Below are 18,007 nucleotides of genomic sequence, written 5' to 3'. Positions count from 1 at the left end.
GAAACAAGGGAGTCTGCCTGCTCCTCTCCACCCCTTCAGTAATTCAGTACCTCAGCTCTTTCAGCCTGGATGGGAAAGGAAGTAAACACTGCAATACAGTCGAGTGTAGCTCCTTTAAGACTGTCACTTCCCAAAAGTCAAACTTGGCTGTTTAGTTTCCCCTCAACAGTTGTCAGTTGTCACTTCGCTCTAAAGATGATGTTTACATGATGAAATAAGTCCTGCTGCTAACAGACAATACGAGCATGACCACACCAGGGACAAGGTCTGGTACTCATTTACTCTTCGCTATTATAATCCTGTATTTTGACCAGCTGCATCACAAGTCACCATACACAGAATATCACCCAATGTTCAGCTGTTTCCACTGGCAGCTGAACATACCTGAATGCAGAATACAACCCCTTCTTGGAGGGGCTTAATTTACTCACATGATGCAATTCCAAACATGTTCCCATAGAAGAGCACCATTAGTATTCTGATTTATGAAACTTGGAAGCAAAGAAACATTTGACTACAGCTGAAAGTCAGGACTGACTTTTTTCTCAGATCTAGTACATACTGCAGCAGTGTAGGACACGTGCATCTCATGTAGTACAACACACCTGCAATAGCAGGTAGTACTCCCAGTGGAAGCAGCCATCTGAGTCAACCGTTTATACAGAGCACCAGGACACTCCTACAGACACTGTCTTTTATTCTGCAGCCCTATAGCTTCACCCTCCCCGAATGAGCAAAAGGCAAGCCTGGCAGCTGAAAGCTTGATGAGTGTTAACAAATATGGATTCTAGCAGATCTCAGGAAGAAATATGCTGGGCACCTGGAGTCCTGCATGGGCAGGCACATTCAAGAGCAGCTCTTTTGTACTAAGCAAATGCCATCTCAAGCACCTTAGCTGTTCCCTGTTTCAGGAATCTGGGGGAGGCTTTGTGGTGCCACTGTCCCAAATCAGAAAGGTCTCTGAGCAGTTTAACACCAACATGATTTCTTTCCTTGCCATCGCCACGCAATTACTAAAAAGCAGTAGAGATACACAGCAGAAACACTTGCAAATTTCTTCAGAAAGAGGGGGAAAAGAAGGGAATACCAGATCAAATACTCCCACAGGAAAAAAAAAACCTAAGCAGCAGCTACAAAAAAAATAACATTAGCTACATAGCTCAGTTATCACTGCAAGCGCAAAAACTATTTTGTAAGCCGTGTCTGATAGAATGTAAACATGTTATAATAGGAACAGATGGGATATTTTTCAGTGGAAAAAGAGACTATTTACTTTGGCAGAGCAGTGCTCTGGACAAAGATTTGTGCTATGCCAGTATATCCACAAGGTGGCATTGGTAACTGCACAGTTGAACAACTGCATTCATTTGCAGAAGAATTCATTAACACTCAACTTGTGTCAAGAATGGATCAACAGAATTGGCGGAAACAGGTAAAGTTCCTACTAGGCCTTCTCAAATAAAAGCTAAATGTACGTACTCTTTCATATTTACCATACAGATTTACTTCTTTTTAAACTAAGAGTGCATCTATACTTTCATCACCAGACCTATCCATTGTTAAGTTCTTCAATTAGAAATGCAGGATACATAATTGCTTTTAACATGATTAACTGAAGACAAGGCAGTGTAATAGTATTTCTGCTTGTTTGGTGCAACTCAGAACTGACTTTAGAAAAAGGTATGCAGAGTCATTGTGACTAAAGACTCTCCCTTGAACTGGAGTCTTTTTGATAAGTTTATAATTAATCATCACTAGCTTTCTGTGGCAGTAAAGAGAATTATTTGTGCCAGTGTTGTATTATGGTCAGGCATTAGGTAACCATTTCCTCACAGTTCTGATAGTCCTGTCCTTTTTAGTTCTAAAGTGCTGACTGACTCTGTTTTTTTTGTTTTGCTGGTAATTGCTGTAATTAATGTCACAGCATCAATGCAAAATTGATTTTAAAATGGCTAAAAAACCCCAACAGCTATAGAAAACGATTACTCCCCCCTCACCTGAAAATGCAGAGTTATGTAAGAACATCTGATTATGCTAATTTTGCTAATCCTTCCATTTGCTGCTTTTTCAGACTTTCTATGAATCTATGAAAACAAAGTTCAGAAACAGTATCTACATGAATCAAATTGCTGTGACAAAAGCGACTGTAAAACACAGATCAAGTGTGCACAGACCTTAGGCTGCTATGGCAGAATCTCATGTTCGCAATAAAGGTATAGCCATTAATAAACAAATGAAAAAACTTTTTGCATCTAATCACATCAGTGTAGAAGCCTGCCTTTGCTTTCCTAATATCCTTTGGCTATTGCATCTACAACTACTATATAAGAAAATTTGCTCTATACAAATTAAAGATAATGAGAAGCTAGGTTTTTCTTGCTTCAGCATTTTAAATTATATTCATGTCACGCAGTGCCACGTAAAATTAACTGAGGATATCTACAGTGAGTGGACACTGGGAATACAAGATAAGCAAGTACTGTGAGTTACTAAACTCTATGTAGGAAAAATGAAATTAAGTCCTAGGGCCTGTATAATTCAGGAGGTCAGACTAGCTAATCATGTCTTTTTTGATTCTAGATTAAAGTAACTATAACACCATCCTTAATTTATAGGCACGTTTAGTGCCTATCCTACTGTAAATACCATGTAATTAAGACACAATGTAATGAGATAACACATTTGCTTACCTTTGATATCTAAAACCAGCTTGGGTTTCATCTTGCTATAAATCCTGCCATCAGGACTAATACGCCAATATTGTTTGTCCTCATTCCGCTCAAATGACAGACCAAGTTTAGAGCCAGGAGTTATAAGATTTCCAACAATTGTCAAGCAGCAATCCTCTGCCATCTGTATCATCAGAAAGGCAACAGCAATTATTCAAACGGCCTTACTTCTAGTATCCACTGTTTTTTAATCAGATAGGAGAGATGTCAGCAGATGAGAATAGGATCTAGGAACTACTTTGCCTAAAGGAATGCATTTTTGCCCCAAACTCGAGACTACTTATTTTTGTTCTGGTTTCTGCTGACACTGTCCACTACATAGGAACATTAAAATAACCACGCTGTATCAGATCAAAAGGCAAGATTAGCACCTGCTTCTAGCAGTGGTGAATAACAGGTGCCACGGAAGATTACATTTACTCTGCTCTTGTATGCAGTATGTTCCTGGTAATCTCTCCCAGTTTACAGCTATTTCCAGCCCAGAGACTTTTCCATGCAGAGCAGGTACCTTTAATACTCAGATGGTTTCTGTCCCGTATGTGAATTTGTTAGTCAGTACCCACTGAGATCAATGTAATACTTTTACATGACTACCCTTCTGTATCATAACCCTTCTGTGGCAAGCAGTTCCAAATCTTAACTACTACTATAAAAAAAAAAAAAAAATTAAAAAAAATCTGATAGCCAACTACTAGTTTTATTAGATGTTCTCCTCCCCGCCCCTTCCCCTCCCTTATTTTAAGTGATGTCCTGTCCACACTATATTTGCGGAGACTTCAATCATATCACCCCTCAAACTGCCCCCACTGCAGGCTAAAAAGTCCTGGCTATTTTGTCTCTTCCTTGTATAGATGCCCTCTGTCTCCACTGTGCATCCTTTTTTTGTTCTTTAATCATTTCTAGTTCTGCAATAACCTTTTAAGATAAAGCACATAACCGCACAGTGTCGAGTGTATGAATTTCACAGTTTACCACAATAATATTTTCTTCTTTGTTCTATATTCTTTTCCTAGTCACTTGTATTACTTGATTTCAAAACTCTGCAAATTTTTTTACGGTTAAAAAAAGAACTGGCAAAAATCAAGCTCACGTGAAAAGAATATTAAGGCTGTATTAGTAGTACGTTACAGTTAATTATCCTGCGTGAACAGTGATTTTCAATAGATCACCATAAGCCACCTTGTAACTTCTGAATGGACTTCAGTGGCAGATTAAACAAACATCCATCTGCCATTGTTGATATGGCTCTAAATTTTTAAATATACAGTTCTGAAGAAGTAGTACTCTTACTATCATAACCTAGAATTGAAGTAAGTCGATTTAGTTCTGCAGTTCTGAACTTCTCATCTGTATCTAAAAATGTTCTCGAGTGGGACTTGGAAGACTCAAAGCTTACACGTTAGGTCACTAGGCCACTACTTCACCCAGCTCCAAGGAACTCATGAAGAATAAGAAGACCTGAATTCGTATCTGCTGTTTATATCTGTTTCTGAGAAAATGAGCAGAATGACTTTCATATCCTGCTTACTGGTTATCCCACCTACCTAAAACAGCCCTTCCTTGAAAACCTGAGGCATACCTCAAGGCACTGTGACTCAGTGACATGACCTAAGCTTACAGGAAGAAAGGCACAAGTTCTTCCAATGACCTATGTCTGCCTATGTGCACGTACCTACCCACCCACGAGCTTAATTTTTCTCTTTAAAATGTGGTGAAAATTTTTTGTGCAAAATACATTTACTGCCATTCAAAAGAAAGATGGCAGAGCTCGGTAAGAGTTCAGTCATTTGAGATCAATGTTGCCAGCTTGCACTCCGCACTAAGCTACTTGATTGCTATACAGCACGAACTGTGTATTTTCTGTGCACAGAAAAACTGCTTTATGAGATAGAACAGGGACAAAACCCAAGAGCATTTATCCAAAGCCATATAATACCACACTGTCTCGATATGAATACTTTCAGTGAAATGCTTAAGAGGCACTGTCAAGAGAGAAGTCTTTTGTATGCGATATTAAAGCTTTTAGCTTACTTTGCATCATTTTGCTGTCTGCATAAATCCCTTTTACTACAGCATGTGTCCTGTAAACATGTCCAAACAATGCCTTAGCTTATTAACAGTAAGATTCTTCCCTCCAGCATAGATGACATAGTTATAAATGGCTCCTTTGAAGTTGTACAATCCTATAGAAAAAGTTCACATGATTCTTTGCAGTCAAGCTGTTTAATAGTATTAAAGTAAGTTAATTTTCTTTGGCCAGCATCCCTACCTAAGACTGTTCGTGCTTAAACATTATGAACTGCGCATACCTCTGCTCACCTCAATGACAATTCGCACATGGTTAGTTTTATGGACTGTGAGAAAAATAGGACTTAATTTGGAAACTTGTACAAAAGAATGGAAAAGGGATGAATTCGACAAATACAGGGATAACCAGAAAAAAATGAAAAAAAACCCCAAGAGTAGGATTTTACCTTTAAGCTTCCCTGAATGCAGAAGAGGATATAACCTACATTACACTAATCGACCTACCACAAAGTATGCATAGTTCAAATTATTATCAAGAATGGTCTGCATTTTAGAAAGTCTCCCCAGCTTTGACACTTTTGTGATTATTTCTACTGTGGAGAAATAGGGCATGAAAGCAGAAGGAGCTCATGAAGAGCAAGACAATGATCTTCTGGTGTTGATTGTACTTAGGAGGCTACTATTATTTAGGGGAAAAGTAAATCATAACTAAGATCTCTCAAAATTTCAATTACATCAAAAAAGGTATCATACAACTAGTTCATATCACCTGAAAAATCCAGAGTTCAATAAAATAAAACAAAACAAACCCCTACAAAAAGATCATATTACATCTGGAACAGACTAAGCCTATAAAATAAATTGAGATGATACAGTAGGAATTGAATTCAGAAAACCCTGCTATTGGAAAGGAAAAGAGAAAATTCACATTGAACTTGAACCTCACCCAGCATCTTATGAATCCATCCTGATAAACCCAGATTTGATCATCTGAGTCTGTATCTTCTGCAACCTGTATTCTGAGAAGATTCAGATTGTCTAAGTTTCCATCAGCTGACATGAATTTTCCTGTTTCCTTGTTTCGAAGCCTGAAGTACACACGTTTCTGCAGAAAACAACAGAACTCTTCAACCACAGTCTCAGTGCAGAAACACATCCTGCTCTTGTTAACTTCAGAGCAATTACTGCTCAGTCCTGAACCCTGTGCCTCCCTGTTTCTTTCAGAAAGCTTAACTTTTCTATTTTAGAACTTAATTCTAAAGTCCATAAATGTCTAGGACAAGCCAAGCTTTGAGAACTTGCCATTCTGCATGGAGAGTTTTAGGCTTTCCTATGCAGTGAGATCAGCACACAGTGGAAAGCTAAGAATTTCTAATCCAGAGCAGCACTAACTTCTCTCTGCTAACTTCTTGTATAGATACTCTTAGCTTTCATTAAGGGAGCACTTGTGCAGCGCTGCTTATTTCACTGGCAGCAAGTATTACACTGCACATTCATGCTGTGGCTTGTTACACGTTAACATTTCTGTTTAGACAAGCTCTCAGCCAGGGCAGCCAAAATGCATTATTTCCAACTCTGCTTAAGGCTATACAAAGACAACGTTATGACAGCAAGCAAATGCATTTGGTTACAGGTACAAGTAATCTGTGAATTAGAAAAAGTTGTTTCCTTAATAAAATATGGCTCAGCAAGAACCTCAAATGTTAAAGCTCACAGGACTGCTGCAGCATTGGACCAAATCACATGGTCCTTATTTCGAGAACAAAATTAAAAGGACACCACGAGAATAAGTTTTGCATTAGATTTGCAAATTATTCTGCCAAGTAGTAAGCAGGGAAGGACCTTCCCCCCCTAAATCAACACAATATCACTACTAACTGAAGTATCCAAATTTGTTGACCAATTTTCTTGTTGTTCCAAAAATAATGCAGATAGTACAGACATAGGCCAGTGACCAGTTTGGGCACTAATTATAAAACAGCTTAAAATAATTTATATATAGTAGTTATAGCCATTATTTGTTAAAATAATTTAGCCAATCCTTATATGCTGTCTTCTGTACTTTGGTTTAAAGTATATGCTTAATGAACAGTTTAAGCAGTAGAATTGCAAAGCCTTGTAGCATAATCAAATAGCTTTTATTACAAGCAAAACTGTAGAGCGATTTCTTTACACAATTGCCATTGCTGAAACTTGTGACATGCATCAAGACTGTAACATTGGTTTCAGCTGTATAATATCCCCCCAGCCCCATTACAAAATATAAATTAGTACTTGACAATCTCATGTCAGAGCCTACTCACCTGCAGTAAAGGTCTCAGAGAACCTATCTGACAATAGCCACTCACTTTATACCAATCTGGAATTTCATTTGGTGATAACAACATCTGACGCCCCCTGTAATTACTATGCTCATAAATTATCCATCTATAAGAAAAAAGAAAAAAAATAAATAATGCTTTTACTGCCAAATCCTGCTTTGGAATCAATAAATGGTTTTAATAGAAATCTGTCCCACGAAGTAGTAGTGTTTCGCTTTCGAAAGCAAATGACCTCCTTTTTAACAGGTCTTCAAAAATAATAAAATCACGTCCTGATTTAGATCAACCACAGTAAGATGAGTACACTGGAGTTCACATTTTAAAGTCCTGTCATTTAAAAATTACAAGCTGAATGAAACAAAGCATTTTCTTGCCTTAAAGGGAGAATCCAACATTTAAATATCATCTGTTTCAGCAGGTACTGTGACTCCTCAAGGAGCATATATGTATATGCTACATATGCTGTATATGCTAGATTGCTGCGTTTCCAGAACCAGTAGTTCTGTGTATCTTAATTTGGACAGGCCTGACCCACACAGAAAAGAACTACTAGGGATGCAGATTGCAACAAGCAAATACTGGAATTGCAACAGGGTGAAGTTCTCTAGGGTATTTTGATAGAAGTTTTATTTCAGAACACCTTTCTTCTTTCCAAATACGGGGGGGGGGGGGGGGGGGGGGGGGGGGGGGGGGGAGAAAGACAGAAAGAGAGAGAGAAAAAAAAAAGCATGTAGAAAAATTTTAGCATTCCTTAGCACACATCCAACTGTGCTTATAACCACATTGAGAGCAACCTGTCAGAACCTGACTTCTGCTTCTCTACTATTGGCACAAGCAGTGAATTACAACTAGACTTTGAAATAGGCTGCAATACAATACAATTTGTTGAGTTTTCTGACACTGATTTGCTGGGACTGTCCAATAGCCATAGGTTTTTGACTACATGAACACTCAATATGCACATTTTCCTGTTACCTCCTTTCCTCTGACTGATTTGTCAGTAGACATCTACATCCAGAAGAAGCATACTCACCTTAATTTTGGTCCTTTTTCACAGTCTAATACACATCTACCCCCAGGTATGAAATTAAGAGAATTATAAATGGATGTCTCTTAGCAAAGGAAGAGAAGACAAAAACCCCTTCAATAAGGGAGGCAGTAGGGGCAAGGACACTCTGAAACCTGTATTTTGACACATTTCAGCAGCTGACACTGCTATATGAAACTAGAATTTTCATATCATACTCTATACGTTTCCAGTGATCAACCAGAAAAAACATATATATTCACTGGAAACACGCACAATTCACGACTCCATTACCTTGAATCATGGTAACCATGTTTTTGGCAAAGAAGTAACTTGATGTTTGACTTCATGTTATGGAAAGTGAGAACCAACTATACTGTGGTTATGGTGAAAGATACTGAAATCTCAGGACACTTAAGAATACAGAGCATGTACCTTTTCTTATGACTTTTAGGTTTCAAACTTCAGTTCAGTGTGCTAAGGAAACCCTTTGACCAGCTTATCCAGACGGGGAAAATGGTTTGCTCTATAGATCTGGTATTAGCTATCCACTTGAGGGCAGTCTTAAGCTATCCAACTGCATCTCTCTAGCACACAGCTTGGAAATTTATCTCTTCGAAAGAACATATTTAAATGCAAAGCAACAGTAACCTGAATCTATCATTAACAAAATAAGTCACATTCTTCAAGTTAGAAAAAACCTGAACATATACGTGGGGCAAGTATCTTGGAGGTAGAGGTTAACAACAAACAACACAAAAAGAGAAATTTAACACATCTGCTGAAACACTGGAAGAAGATAGCACAGTAGCTTGCAAAATGCTTCCAGACAGTTTTAAACTTCATCACAGACTTTTTTTTACATGATCTTCAAAAGGAAATTTAGAGAACACAACTCTTAAAAAAAAGCTAACGGATTTAACCACTAGGTTTACAACCAAGAGTCTGATCCATTTCCTGAAGTAAAAGGGATTATTAGTAATGCCAGAAGGGGCCATATCGTGATCTGAGTGTACCACTGTGTCTATAACATCTAGGTAAAAGGATGAACGTGAAGACTTAGTAAAACGTTTTGAACTTACGATACAGATCACAAACTGAATGATTTTTTTATGACTGAGACCTAAACCAAGAGCACAGAATTTGGTTTTAAGAATGCTATGCAAGCTGGCTTTTATAATATGGCATGAGAGAAGACACCAGTTTCCTTGTGAGCTTTATTCAAATTCATTTCAACTTCTAGCACAGGGCACCAGTCAGTGATAACATGTTGTTGAAACAGGACGTGAAAAGATTCTATAAGAAGAAACCACATTAATGCACTGCACACATTATGATATTCTAATTTTATAGTCCTTTGTTTCTAACACCTGTAATTTTTCTGTTGGATAAGTAGATCATTCTAAAGAATCAAAAAGTAATTTTAAACTTACACGCCACCAAGTACTTGAACTGAAGCTATTCGAGGATTGTATCCCAGGAACTGGAGATTTAAGATTTCTGTACTGAATTCGATTTTCTTTCCTTGGAAACCCACCTTTTCAAAAAGAGCTATGCACGGCTCAGACAGCTCCTGCAAAAGGAAGATGAGCACTTTTATAGCATGTTAGAACTCCAGATGGTGACTGTGAACATCATTACTCCACACAGCCCTTTTATTTCAGAGGTTTCTTCTTGATTCTTTAAGATCAAAGACCCTAAATAATGTTTTTGTTCTGCAACAGGTTACTTAAAGTAATAAAAAGCCCTTATACAAAACATGCAAGGGATCTTCTTGCATGGAACATAAAACTTCCTTAAGGCACACACAAATGTGTCTGTGGTTGATTCTTGCATAATATCTTGTTTTCAAATAAATTTTAATTAATGCCATATCCCTCTACCATTGCACTAAACCCCACTCATGGTAGGAATTTTCATCTTCAGACCTGAACACACGTAAGGTAATATTGATTTCTACAACTTCAAATGATGACAGCCTTGTCAGCACTGCTTATCACTTACTGCTCCGATTTTTAACTCTTATAGTAGATTATGGCAATATCAATCTCTGACTAGACAAAAGCTTCAAGATTCATACTTCTGAGATGAAGTTCATGACTCAAGCAAAAACTGTAACATCCAGATCCTCCAAACTGCTGTGGGGAGATGTTTCTTCTCCCTTTCTGTCAAAAGACTTCTGGAGTCAAATGGATTCTGCCCACACGAAGCTCCCTGCATCACTGAATCCATTTAAAGCGTCTTCTAGATAATGAACCCTGGACTCTTTTCTGTATGGCAAAGTACCTGTAGTGGACTGGAAATAACCTCTCACAATTAAGGCCTTCCCCTGCAAGCTGGTAGGTAAGGGTTTGAAATCCCTCAGGATAAAGTAAATTAAGCCCAAGTGTCCTGATGTTACAGTTTATGCTCATAGACAGAAATGACCCTGCCACTCCCTTTCTCACAAGTCTTCCAGCAATGACTGCATAAAACCAATGCCATAGCCAGAAGAGCTCCTTCCTGCTGGCATGTGTTTGGCATGGCTGAAACACATCGACTGGATCAGGATGTCTCAACAGACTCCGGTCTGGCCTCAAGCACGGAAACAGGTCCTCCAAGGCAGAGGTGGCTCTGTATACACATGGCAGCAGATATCCATGCTTCCGTGTGACTCTGTTAGGTAAGACATTTCAACCAACTTCTAGACAGTGCTTAAATTCCTCTTTAATCTTCCTTTAGATGTTTAAGGGCCCAGATGACAAAGTTGCACGAGTGTCACCATTAGCTCTGCAGCAGTCCAGGTTATCGCACAGCAGCTAAGCTATGCTTCCTGATCACATTCACGCTGCTAGGCTGCAGAAAATGCTAGGAGATGCCTTTCAGCTTACTCCAAAATCATAGTATGCTCATTCCCAGTATGAAAGGTTAACACCAGTTGGACTGTCATGCGTCATGACAGGTAAAGAGCCCAACAGGAACAGTCGCACCGTGATGATGTCGTGGTGTCTCTGACCCCTCAGCCCTTTTACAGACCTGCACCTGTGCTCTGAGACACGCGACTGGTTAGGCAGCAGCCCTTGAGCCACATGCAATGCTTCAGAAATAATCTACTTACAAAGAAAACACAGACAGAAAAGGAAATCCTCCAATTTTCTGCCACACCTTCCACTATGGGCATTTTTTAGATTCAGCAGCAACACCATTACATAGAATGTTCCCCACACAGAGAAGTGCAAGCTCAGCTCCTGAGTTTTCTTTCAGTATTTCCCATGTACTGCACAGTATGGAACTGGTGCTCCTGCGTGTCTACATTTAGTTATTTCACAGAGTTGCTCATTAAAAAGAAGTATTTTCAGCATGACTGTTCAAGCATTAGCCACATTCACAGTTGTTTTTACAGTATGTTCAGAAAAAAGAACATGTAGCAAATTCAGGAAGGAAAAATGCTGTTTTCTGTCTGCAGCACAACCACGTGGAGCATGTAAAGCAAGCACAATCAAGGAAAGATACAGTGGTATAAAAAAAACAAACTCCTTGAGCTTATGAACAAAAGCCCTTCTAACTTTCACTCCCAAGTTTATCAAATATCCCTTTCATTTCCTTTTTTTTATGGTCCCTTAGAAATGGAACCCTGCAAAGGGGAGTTAAACTAGATAAGTGCAGTAATGTTACATATTAAAATAGCAAAGGTCCTTCTTGCATAGAAATGTCACAGAAAAATCACAGGGAAAGTTATGAGACCAGCAGATGGTAGGGAGGAATTAAGATTGGCACTGCCAAAAAAAAAGTCCCCACATAAAACTGAGGGGTGAAACCAGTATCTAGAATAATAAGGTTCAAGCTTTTGTAAAGATATGAAAAATTATCAATATAATATGATCATTTCCACCTAACTTCTTACTCTCTGTATTCTGGTTTGCTAATACACTGCTGAGCGAAGCAACCCATTCTCCTCTTCTCTGCAGGTAGGAAGACTCCGAAGAAGGAAGCAGCAGCGCATGACTTGCACACAGGTGCAGCTCTGTGCTTCTGTCTGAAGTGTGATAAGTTGTAGGGCTAGAACAAGTTTCAGAAGTTACAAGAACTTAAAGAGCCACAAGAACTGGCATTTGGCTGTTTTAACACAACAGTCTCTGTCACCAATAATAAATCTTCCAAAAGCAAGCTGATCCTTCCACACTGAAACAAGCATTTTAAACCCAAGAACTTGATACTCACATGTACAAAAGAACCTATTTTAATTCATGATCACCCACCAAGCTTGGCTAGAAACACTTCTATTGTTTTTAATAGGACGTGTCTACTGGACAGCCAAAGAGTTCAGAAGGCAGACATACTTAACTGCAGATGTTTGTTTACACTGTACATTAAAATGCTCCAGAGACATGAAAGAGGATGACACATTTTAGTTCTCCTTCGTCAACTGCTACATCACTGACAGGTTAGCAAAATTACAGTGGAGTGCAATGAAGTTGCCAAATTCAAAGAAGAGAGTCAATAGTGTACCCCTCCTTTTTTAAAATGAGTACCATCTCTTCATATTGCCATAAGTTCCTGGATTCTTGACCACATTTTGCTAGTAATTACTTTGATCTTAAAAGATACTTGCAGATTCCCTAAGTGATCCATCATAATGATTGGTTGTAGGCTTGAGGAAACTGGTTCCTGGCCACTGATGAGTTACAAAATACGTAAACGTTGGTTAGTTTGTATCCACCACACATAACACCACCACTGTCTGATTTTGCCAAATGGTACTGGGTGTTGCTTTACTTTATCTAGAAGGGTGCATTATTTTGTGATTAACTCAAATTACATTTCCCTGATGATAGCAATAGTGGTTTATAATTACATGTATTTCATGCAAAGTTGCTTAGTTAAGTCTGCTTTTTTAATATGCATAAAAAACAAGGGCCACAGTACAGATATTTCTTCATGCTGTCCTACTGACATTTCTCAACCCACTCTAAGTGGTCTCTCTTACTGGGAAATAAAGAGTCTAGCTGACACATCCTTGACTCGTTTTACAGATGTCCTTTTATAAGCTGTTATTAAGAACAGTGATCCCAGGCAGCTGTTTCTGACATGTCCTCTCCTTTGCAAAAACAGCACAGAGGCAAAAAAACCTGACTGTAGCTAGGACATTTAACTGCTACTGCATAAAAAACCAACAACGACAAAAACCCCCTCCTCTGTTGTCTGTGCATCCCTAGCATTTTTATTGTTGCAAAAAATGGGGAGGTCAGAGTCATCAGTGTACTGTACTTTACAATATTTCTAATAGCTTTACTTACAATATTTATAATCCGTAAAGATTTTAGGACTACTTCGGGTGAACAACCCATTGCCATCAGGTCAGGATAGATTCCTTCTTCTAACACGTACTGGTTACCGGAGAATTCCTCCTGGTCATACACTATGCAGCTGCACAAAGGAGAAGAAATTGCCTCTTAAGAATTCTGTGCAAGTAAAATGATGCTAGTGTTTCTCAGTCTTTAGCAAGACCTACCAACAGAAACATTATTTACAATGTTTTGTCCTGACAAGCTAAAGATTGATGTGCAAACTGCGAAGCATTTTTCTCTGTAAGTCCCCATATATGAAACCACTTCAGGTGCTAGAAAGCTGGTTGCTTTTTTAAAACTTTTACCATTTTAGCGATTTTGCAATATTTATTCAATATAACTTACCTGCCATCTAAAATTTTTGAAGACTTCACAGCAAATGAATCAATACATCTTGTGTTTTTTTCAAATATTTGGCAGTTACCCTTGAATTCAGGCTCTGAAAATAACTGGACCTTTAAAAAGTTACAAACATTTAAAAACAATTCATGTCTCTACCATTACTTCTATAATTAGATTAAAATATACTTAAACCACCCAGGCTTCCTCAGTTACATATTTTTTTTGTTACCTCTTCAGTGTTGCAATCTTTGTTCAAGACAGCAAAGTAACAATACCAAAAATGACTTCTGGCTGTAATCACTCAGTAACACACCGTCCTGGTTTCAGATGGGATAAGAGTTAATTTTCTTTCTAGTAGCTGGTACAGTGCCGTGTTTTGGGCTCAGTATGAGAAGAATGTTGATAACACACTCATGTTTTCAGTTGTTGCTAGTGTTTATACTAAGTCAAGGATTTTTCAGCTTCTCATGCCCAGCCAGCAAGAAAGCTGGAGGGGCACAAGAAGTTGGGAGGGGACACAGCCAGGGCAGCTGACCCAAACTGGCCAAAGGGGTATTCCATACCGTGTGATGTCATGCCCAGTATATGAACTGGGGGGGGAGTGGGCCTGGGAGGGATCGCTGCTCAGGAACTACCTGGGCATCAGTCAGTGGGTGGTGAGCAACTGCATTGTGCATCACTTGTTTTGTATATTCCAATTCCTTTATTATTATTGTCATTTTATTATTGTTATTATTATCATTATTAGTTTCTTCCTTTCTATTAAACTGTTCTTATCTCAACGCACAAGTTTTACTATTTTTTTTCCGATTCTCTCCCCCATCCTACTGGGTGGGGGGCACGTGAATGAGCAGCTGCATGGTGCTTAGTTACCAGCTGGGGTTAAACCACGACACATACAAAATAATTCACTAACAAAGATAGCTCCTTGGACTATCTGCTGGAGAAGATTTTTAAATTCCCACAGAATGACCAGAATAGGCACATCTTTAGTAAAGGGCCATAAATGTTCTGTTTTAGATTACTCATCCGTTTAATCTCCAAAATACATACTCTTCCCACTAAATGAAAACTGTCTCTCAGAGCATGAATGGCGCATAATCTTGGCAAACTACTCAACATGCCAACAGGCATAGTATATATTCCCAGGGTAGATATGCTTTATGTGCCTGTTAAGCTACAGTTACAGTCATGTCAGTTGTTCTTTCTCTGCTCAGAGGATAAGAGAAGATACGTCACCCAGAGTCTTTTGTCCTTGTTAAAAAGAAAGAAGTTTTGAAGCAACAAACCTGCTAATTTGGCTAAAGGATAATTAATCCTGATCACACAGAAGTCATTCACATTATCACATGCCTACCAGCTTTATTCACTCTTAACAGAGATACGAGTATGGGCATGTACAGCGTTCTCCAAACAGGAACGTGCTGACGAGGGATGCAGTTGACTACAAGCCATTACTTCTTTGTTTCCTTAGGATAAGGTCTTAATAGATGCATAATACATAGATGCAAATAATTTTTCATGTACATAGCTGAAAATAAGCAGCCTCGAGATTTTTATTCCATAGTTTATACATTATCCCTATTGCAGGAGATTCTAGTGAAGCATGCTACTAATCAAGAATGCAAAATGAGACAGCTAAGACTTTTCTCCCTAGTTTTTAGTTCCATGACATACTCACCATTTTGACTGAAATGAAAATAAAAGTAACTTTGTACAGGGACAAACACAAAAAGATTCAGAATTATGAAAGGATGAAAAAAGCCGCCCATTTGCCTCGCTGTCAAAACTGCGTATTAGTACTTGCACATAGGAGACAGTCCAACGTAAAAATGTTAACTCACTGAACAGACAAGTTCTCCCTGCCATTTCCTTCTCTTAGTTACTGACAAAGATGGCATTAGCTTTTAAGCACAACTCAGCAGTATTTGTGAGTGAACAAGATTCCCTTAAAGTGCAACCACGATTAGCAGAACTGTTAACCAAAAACCTAGGTTCAAAAGGAATTAAGTCACAACTGTACCATGAACAAAATCATCTAACTTGTAGAGCCCTTGCCTCAGTGACAGAATCTAGGTACCTGCACCTCTGCATAGAGGGCTGTGGGCTCCAGCTCCTCAAAACAATCACTGATACCCCAAAACAGCTCACTTGCTGAACCAAAACATTGCTTGTGCCCTGAGAAAGTTCTGACGGCAGCTGTGTATTAAATCCCACCTTCCTTGGGCCTTAATGTGCCTTACTTAAGAGGTCTAGAAAGCAGCCTTCCTTCATCTGCAGTTCTCACTCTTTGTCTGACTGCTCAACCATCTATGCAAATACCTGGGTGTTACGCTAGACAAAAAGCCATTTCTTTATTTATACATTACAGACACTACACAGTATGTTTCATGAAATTAGAGGAGCATCTTACCTTGACTTTACCCCTTTCGCTTCCAACAATATCCTGCAAAAGTTTTTAGGGAAAAAAAAAAGGAAAAAAAAATTTTAAACAGTGATAGAATAACAAACATAACAAAAGTTTACTATTAATCGTTGTTTAAAGAACATAAATAAACTGAATTTAATAGAAAAAGTATAGCCCCAAATACTTCAGAGACACTTGGAAAACAAGTAGAAAATTAACTCCTTACCATAATGATGGGTTGAACTGAAGATATTTTGCAATTCTTTCCCCCCCATGCCTCAAAGCTGGGATATAGCCCTTTAGCCAGTACATACTGCTCCCCTGTAAACTCAGGATTCTCATAAGCCACCCACCTAAGAGAGACAGAAAAAGAGGGCAATGGGTAAAAGTCACACTACTTTTCCAAAATACAGATGTACATACTCATTACTGTCTTAATGTAAGAACAAATAAAAAATTTCTCCTCTCAAGTGCCGAACTGTGATGCTATTAAAACCCTAAACAAACCCATACATCTGATATTCCAAAACCCATGCAAATTTTGCTTCCATTCACTCTACTATGTCAAAATGAATCAGAGTGAATTAGCTAAAGCAGACCACAAGTTCAAATACATCATCTGCTAGATATCCTAAAAGCTATCTCCAGTAAGAATATTTTGAGATGTTTCACAATTCTATTATTTTATCTAGATCAAGTTCTTCTCTAGAAGAACAGACAGATACCAGCATAAATTTTTTTGGATAAAACTAACTTTCAGAGTCATCTGGGCAGTAAAGATAGGAATACTGATTTTTAATGTTGCCTGTACCTACAGTTCAGTTGTGTTTAAGCAAACACACACCCCAACAGAAAGTTGAGCTGCAGCAACAGGCATATATGCTAATGAGAGCAGGCTGTTCCCTGCTAGGAATCACAGACATCAGCAGGAAGAACATCCTTGAAAGTTAAGCATTAAAACCATCACAAATTTGACCAGATTAATGTATTTTAATTCAAAGCCGTTATTATAACTACTCAGTCAGATCTCATGCCTGACACAGGCCACAAACTCAGATTTGTGCATCAAGCCCATAACTTCTGTCTCAGTCAGATTATGCCTTTTTGAAAGACATTGAACTTTTGAGATACACATTTGAAGTATTAGAAAAGCAACCCAATCACTACATGTATCTCTCCAGTGTTTGATTACCCCTGCAGTGCTTTATTTCTAGTCTGAAGTATCCGCTATCAGCTAGTCTTGCTATGCATAGTCTACTACATTCAATAAACCTTCTATTACAGTGTTCTTCTAACCCTGGCTCCGTACTGAAAGCCCAGACAGTGCATTCCCACATTGGCACTACCTTTGGTTTTGTGATAACCTGCGTAATGTCTGTTGCCTTTCACTGCTAGACTTCCCAAACTTTCCCATAATTATATTCTGGCTCTTTTTTAAACTCATTCTTGTTTTTTGTTTGTTTGAGTGCTGATATTAGAACTGGCCACAGTAACAGCTGAGTTTCATTCATTATATTTATGCAAGGATCAGGACACCTTGCTGGTTCCTGGTTCTAAAAGATAATCTTCTACTCATAGTCAACGGGCTTTTAATTTTAGCCAATGCGTTGCATAACAAGTGTACACTAGGTTATGCCAAAACCCACTTTCAGTGCAGTCTTCTCACAGAGTTTCAACACCAACAAAAAATTTCACATCATAAAGCAGTAAAATGATATGGAACTTATAATTTGCAGTGGAGGCTAAGTCTCACCATGTAAATTCACCATAAAGTGATCTATGTGTGTTCAGCAACTGGATGCTATTAAGCTGCAGTTTTATTCCAA

The 18,007-nt window shown here is 38.5% G+C and overlaps 1 protein-coding gene across 4 annotated transcripts in view; it reads right to left on the bottom strand.

The window, feature by feature from the left end:
* CRYBG1 (crystallin beta-gamma domain containing 1) overlaps positions 1 to 18,007 on the bottom strand; it is a 68,900-nt gene that overhangs the window by 3,516 nt on the left and 47,377 nt on the right. For 3 of the 4 annotated variants that reach the window (XM_075046703.1, XM_075046704.1, XM_075046706.1), the window contains exons 14-21: positions 16,408 to 16,534; positions 16,188 to 16,220; positions 13,778 to 13,887; positions 13,382 to 13,511; positions 9,539 to 9,678; positions 7,061 to 7,184; positions 5,704 to 5,862; positions 2,691 to 2,853 (exon numbers count right to left, since the gene is read on the bottom strand). In XM_075046703.1, coding sequence (XP_074902804.1) covers positions 2,691 to 2,853; positions 5,704 to 5,862; positions 7,061 to 7,184; positions 9,539 to 9,678; positions 13,382 to 13,511; positions 13,778 to 13,887; positions 16,188 to 16,220; positions 16,408 to 16,534 — 986 coding nt within the window. Of the gene's footprint in view, positions 1 to 1,997; positions 2,085 to 2,690; positions 2,854 to 5,703; positions 5,863 to 7,060; positions 7,185 to 9,538; positions 9,679 to 13,381; positions 13,512 to 13,777; positions 13,888 to 16,187; positions 16,221 to 16,407; positions 16,535 to 18,007 lie in introns of those variants that run through there. The other variant, XM_075046705.1, reaches the window with a different exon arrangement.

This window comes from Buteo buteo, chromosome 15 (assembly GCF_964188355.1).
Source record: "Buteo buteo chromosome 15, bButBut1.hap1.1, whole genome shotgun sequence".
Classification (NCBI taxonomy): Eukaryota; Metazoa; Chordata; class Aves; order Accipitriformes; family Accipitridae; genus Buteo; species Buteo buteo.
This window is presented reverse-complemented; position numbering and strand designations above follow the sequence as displayed.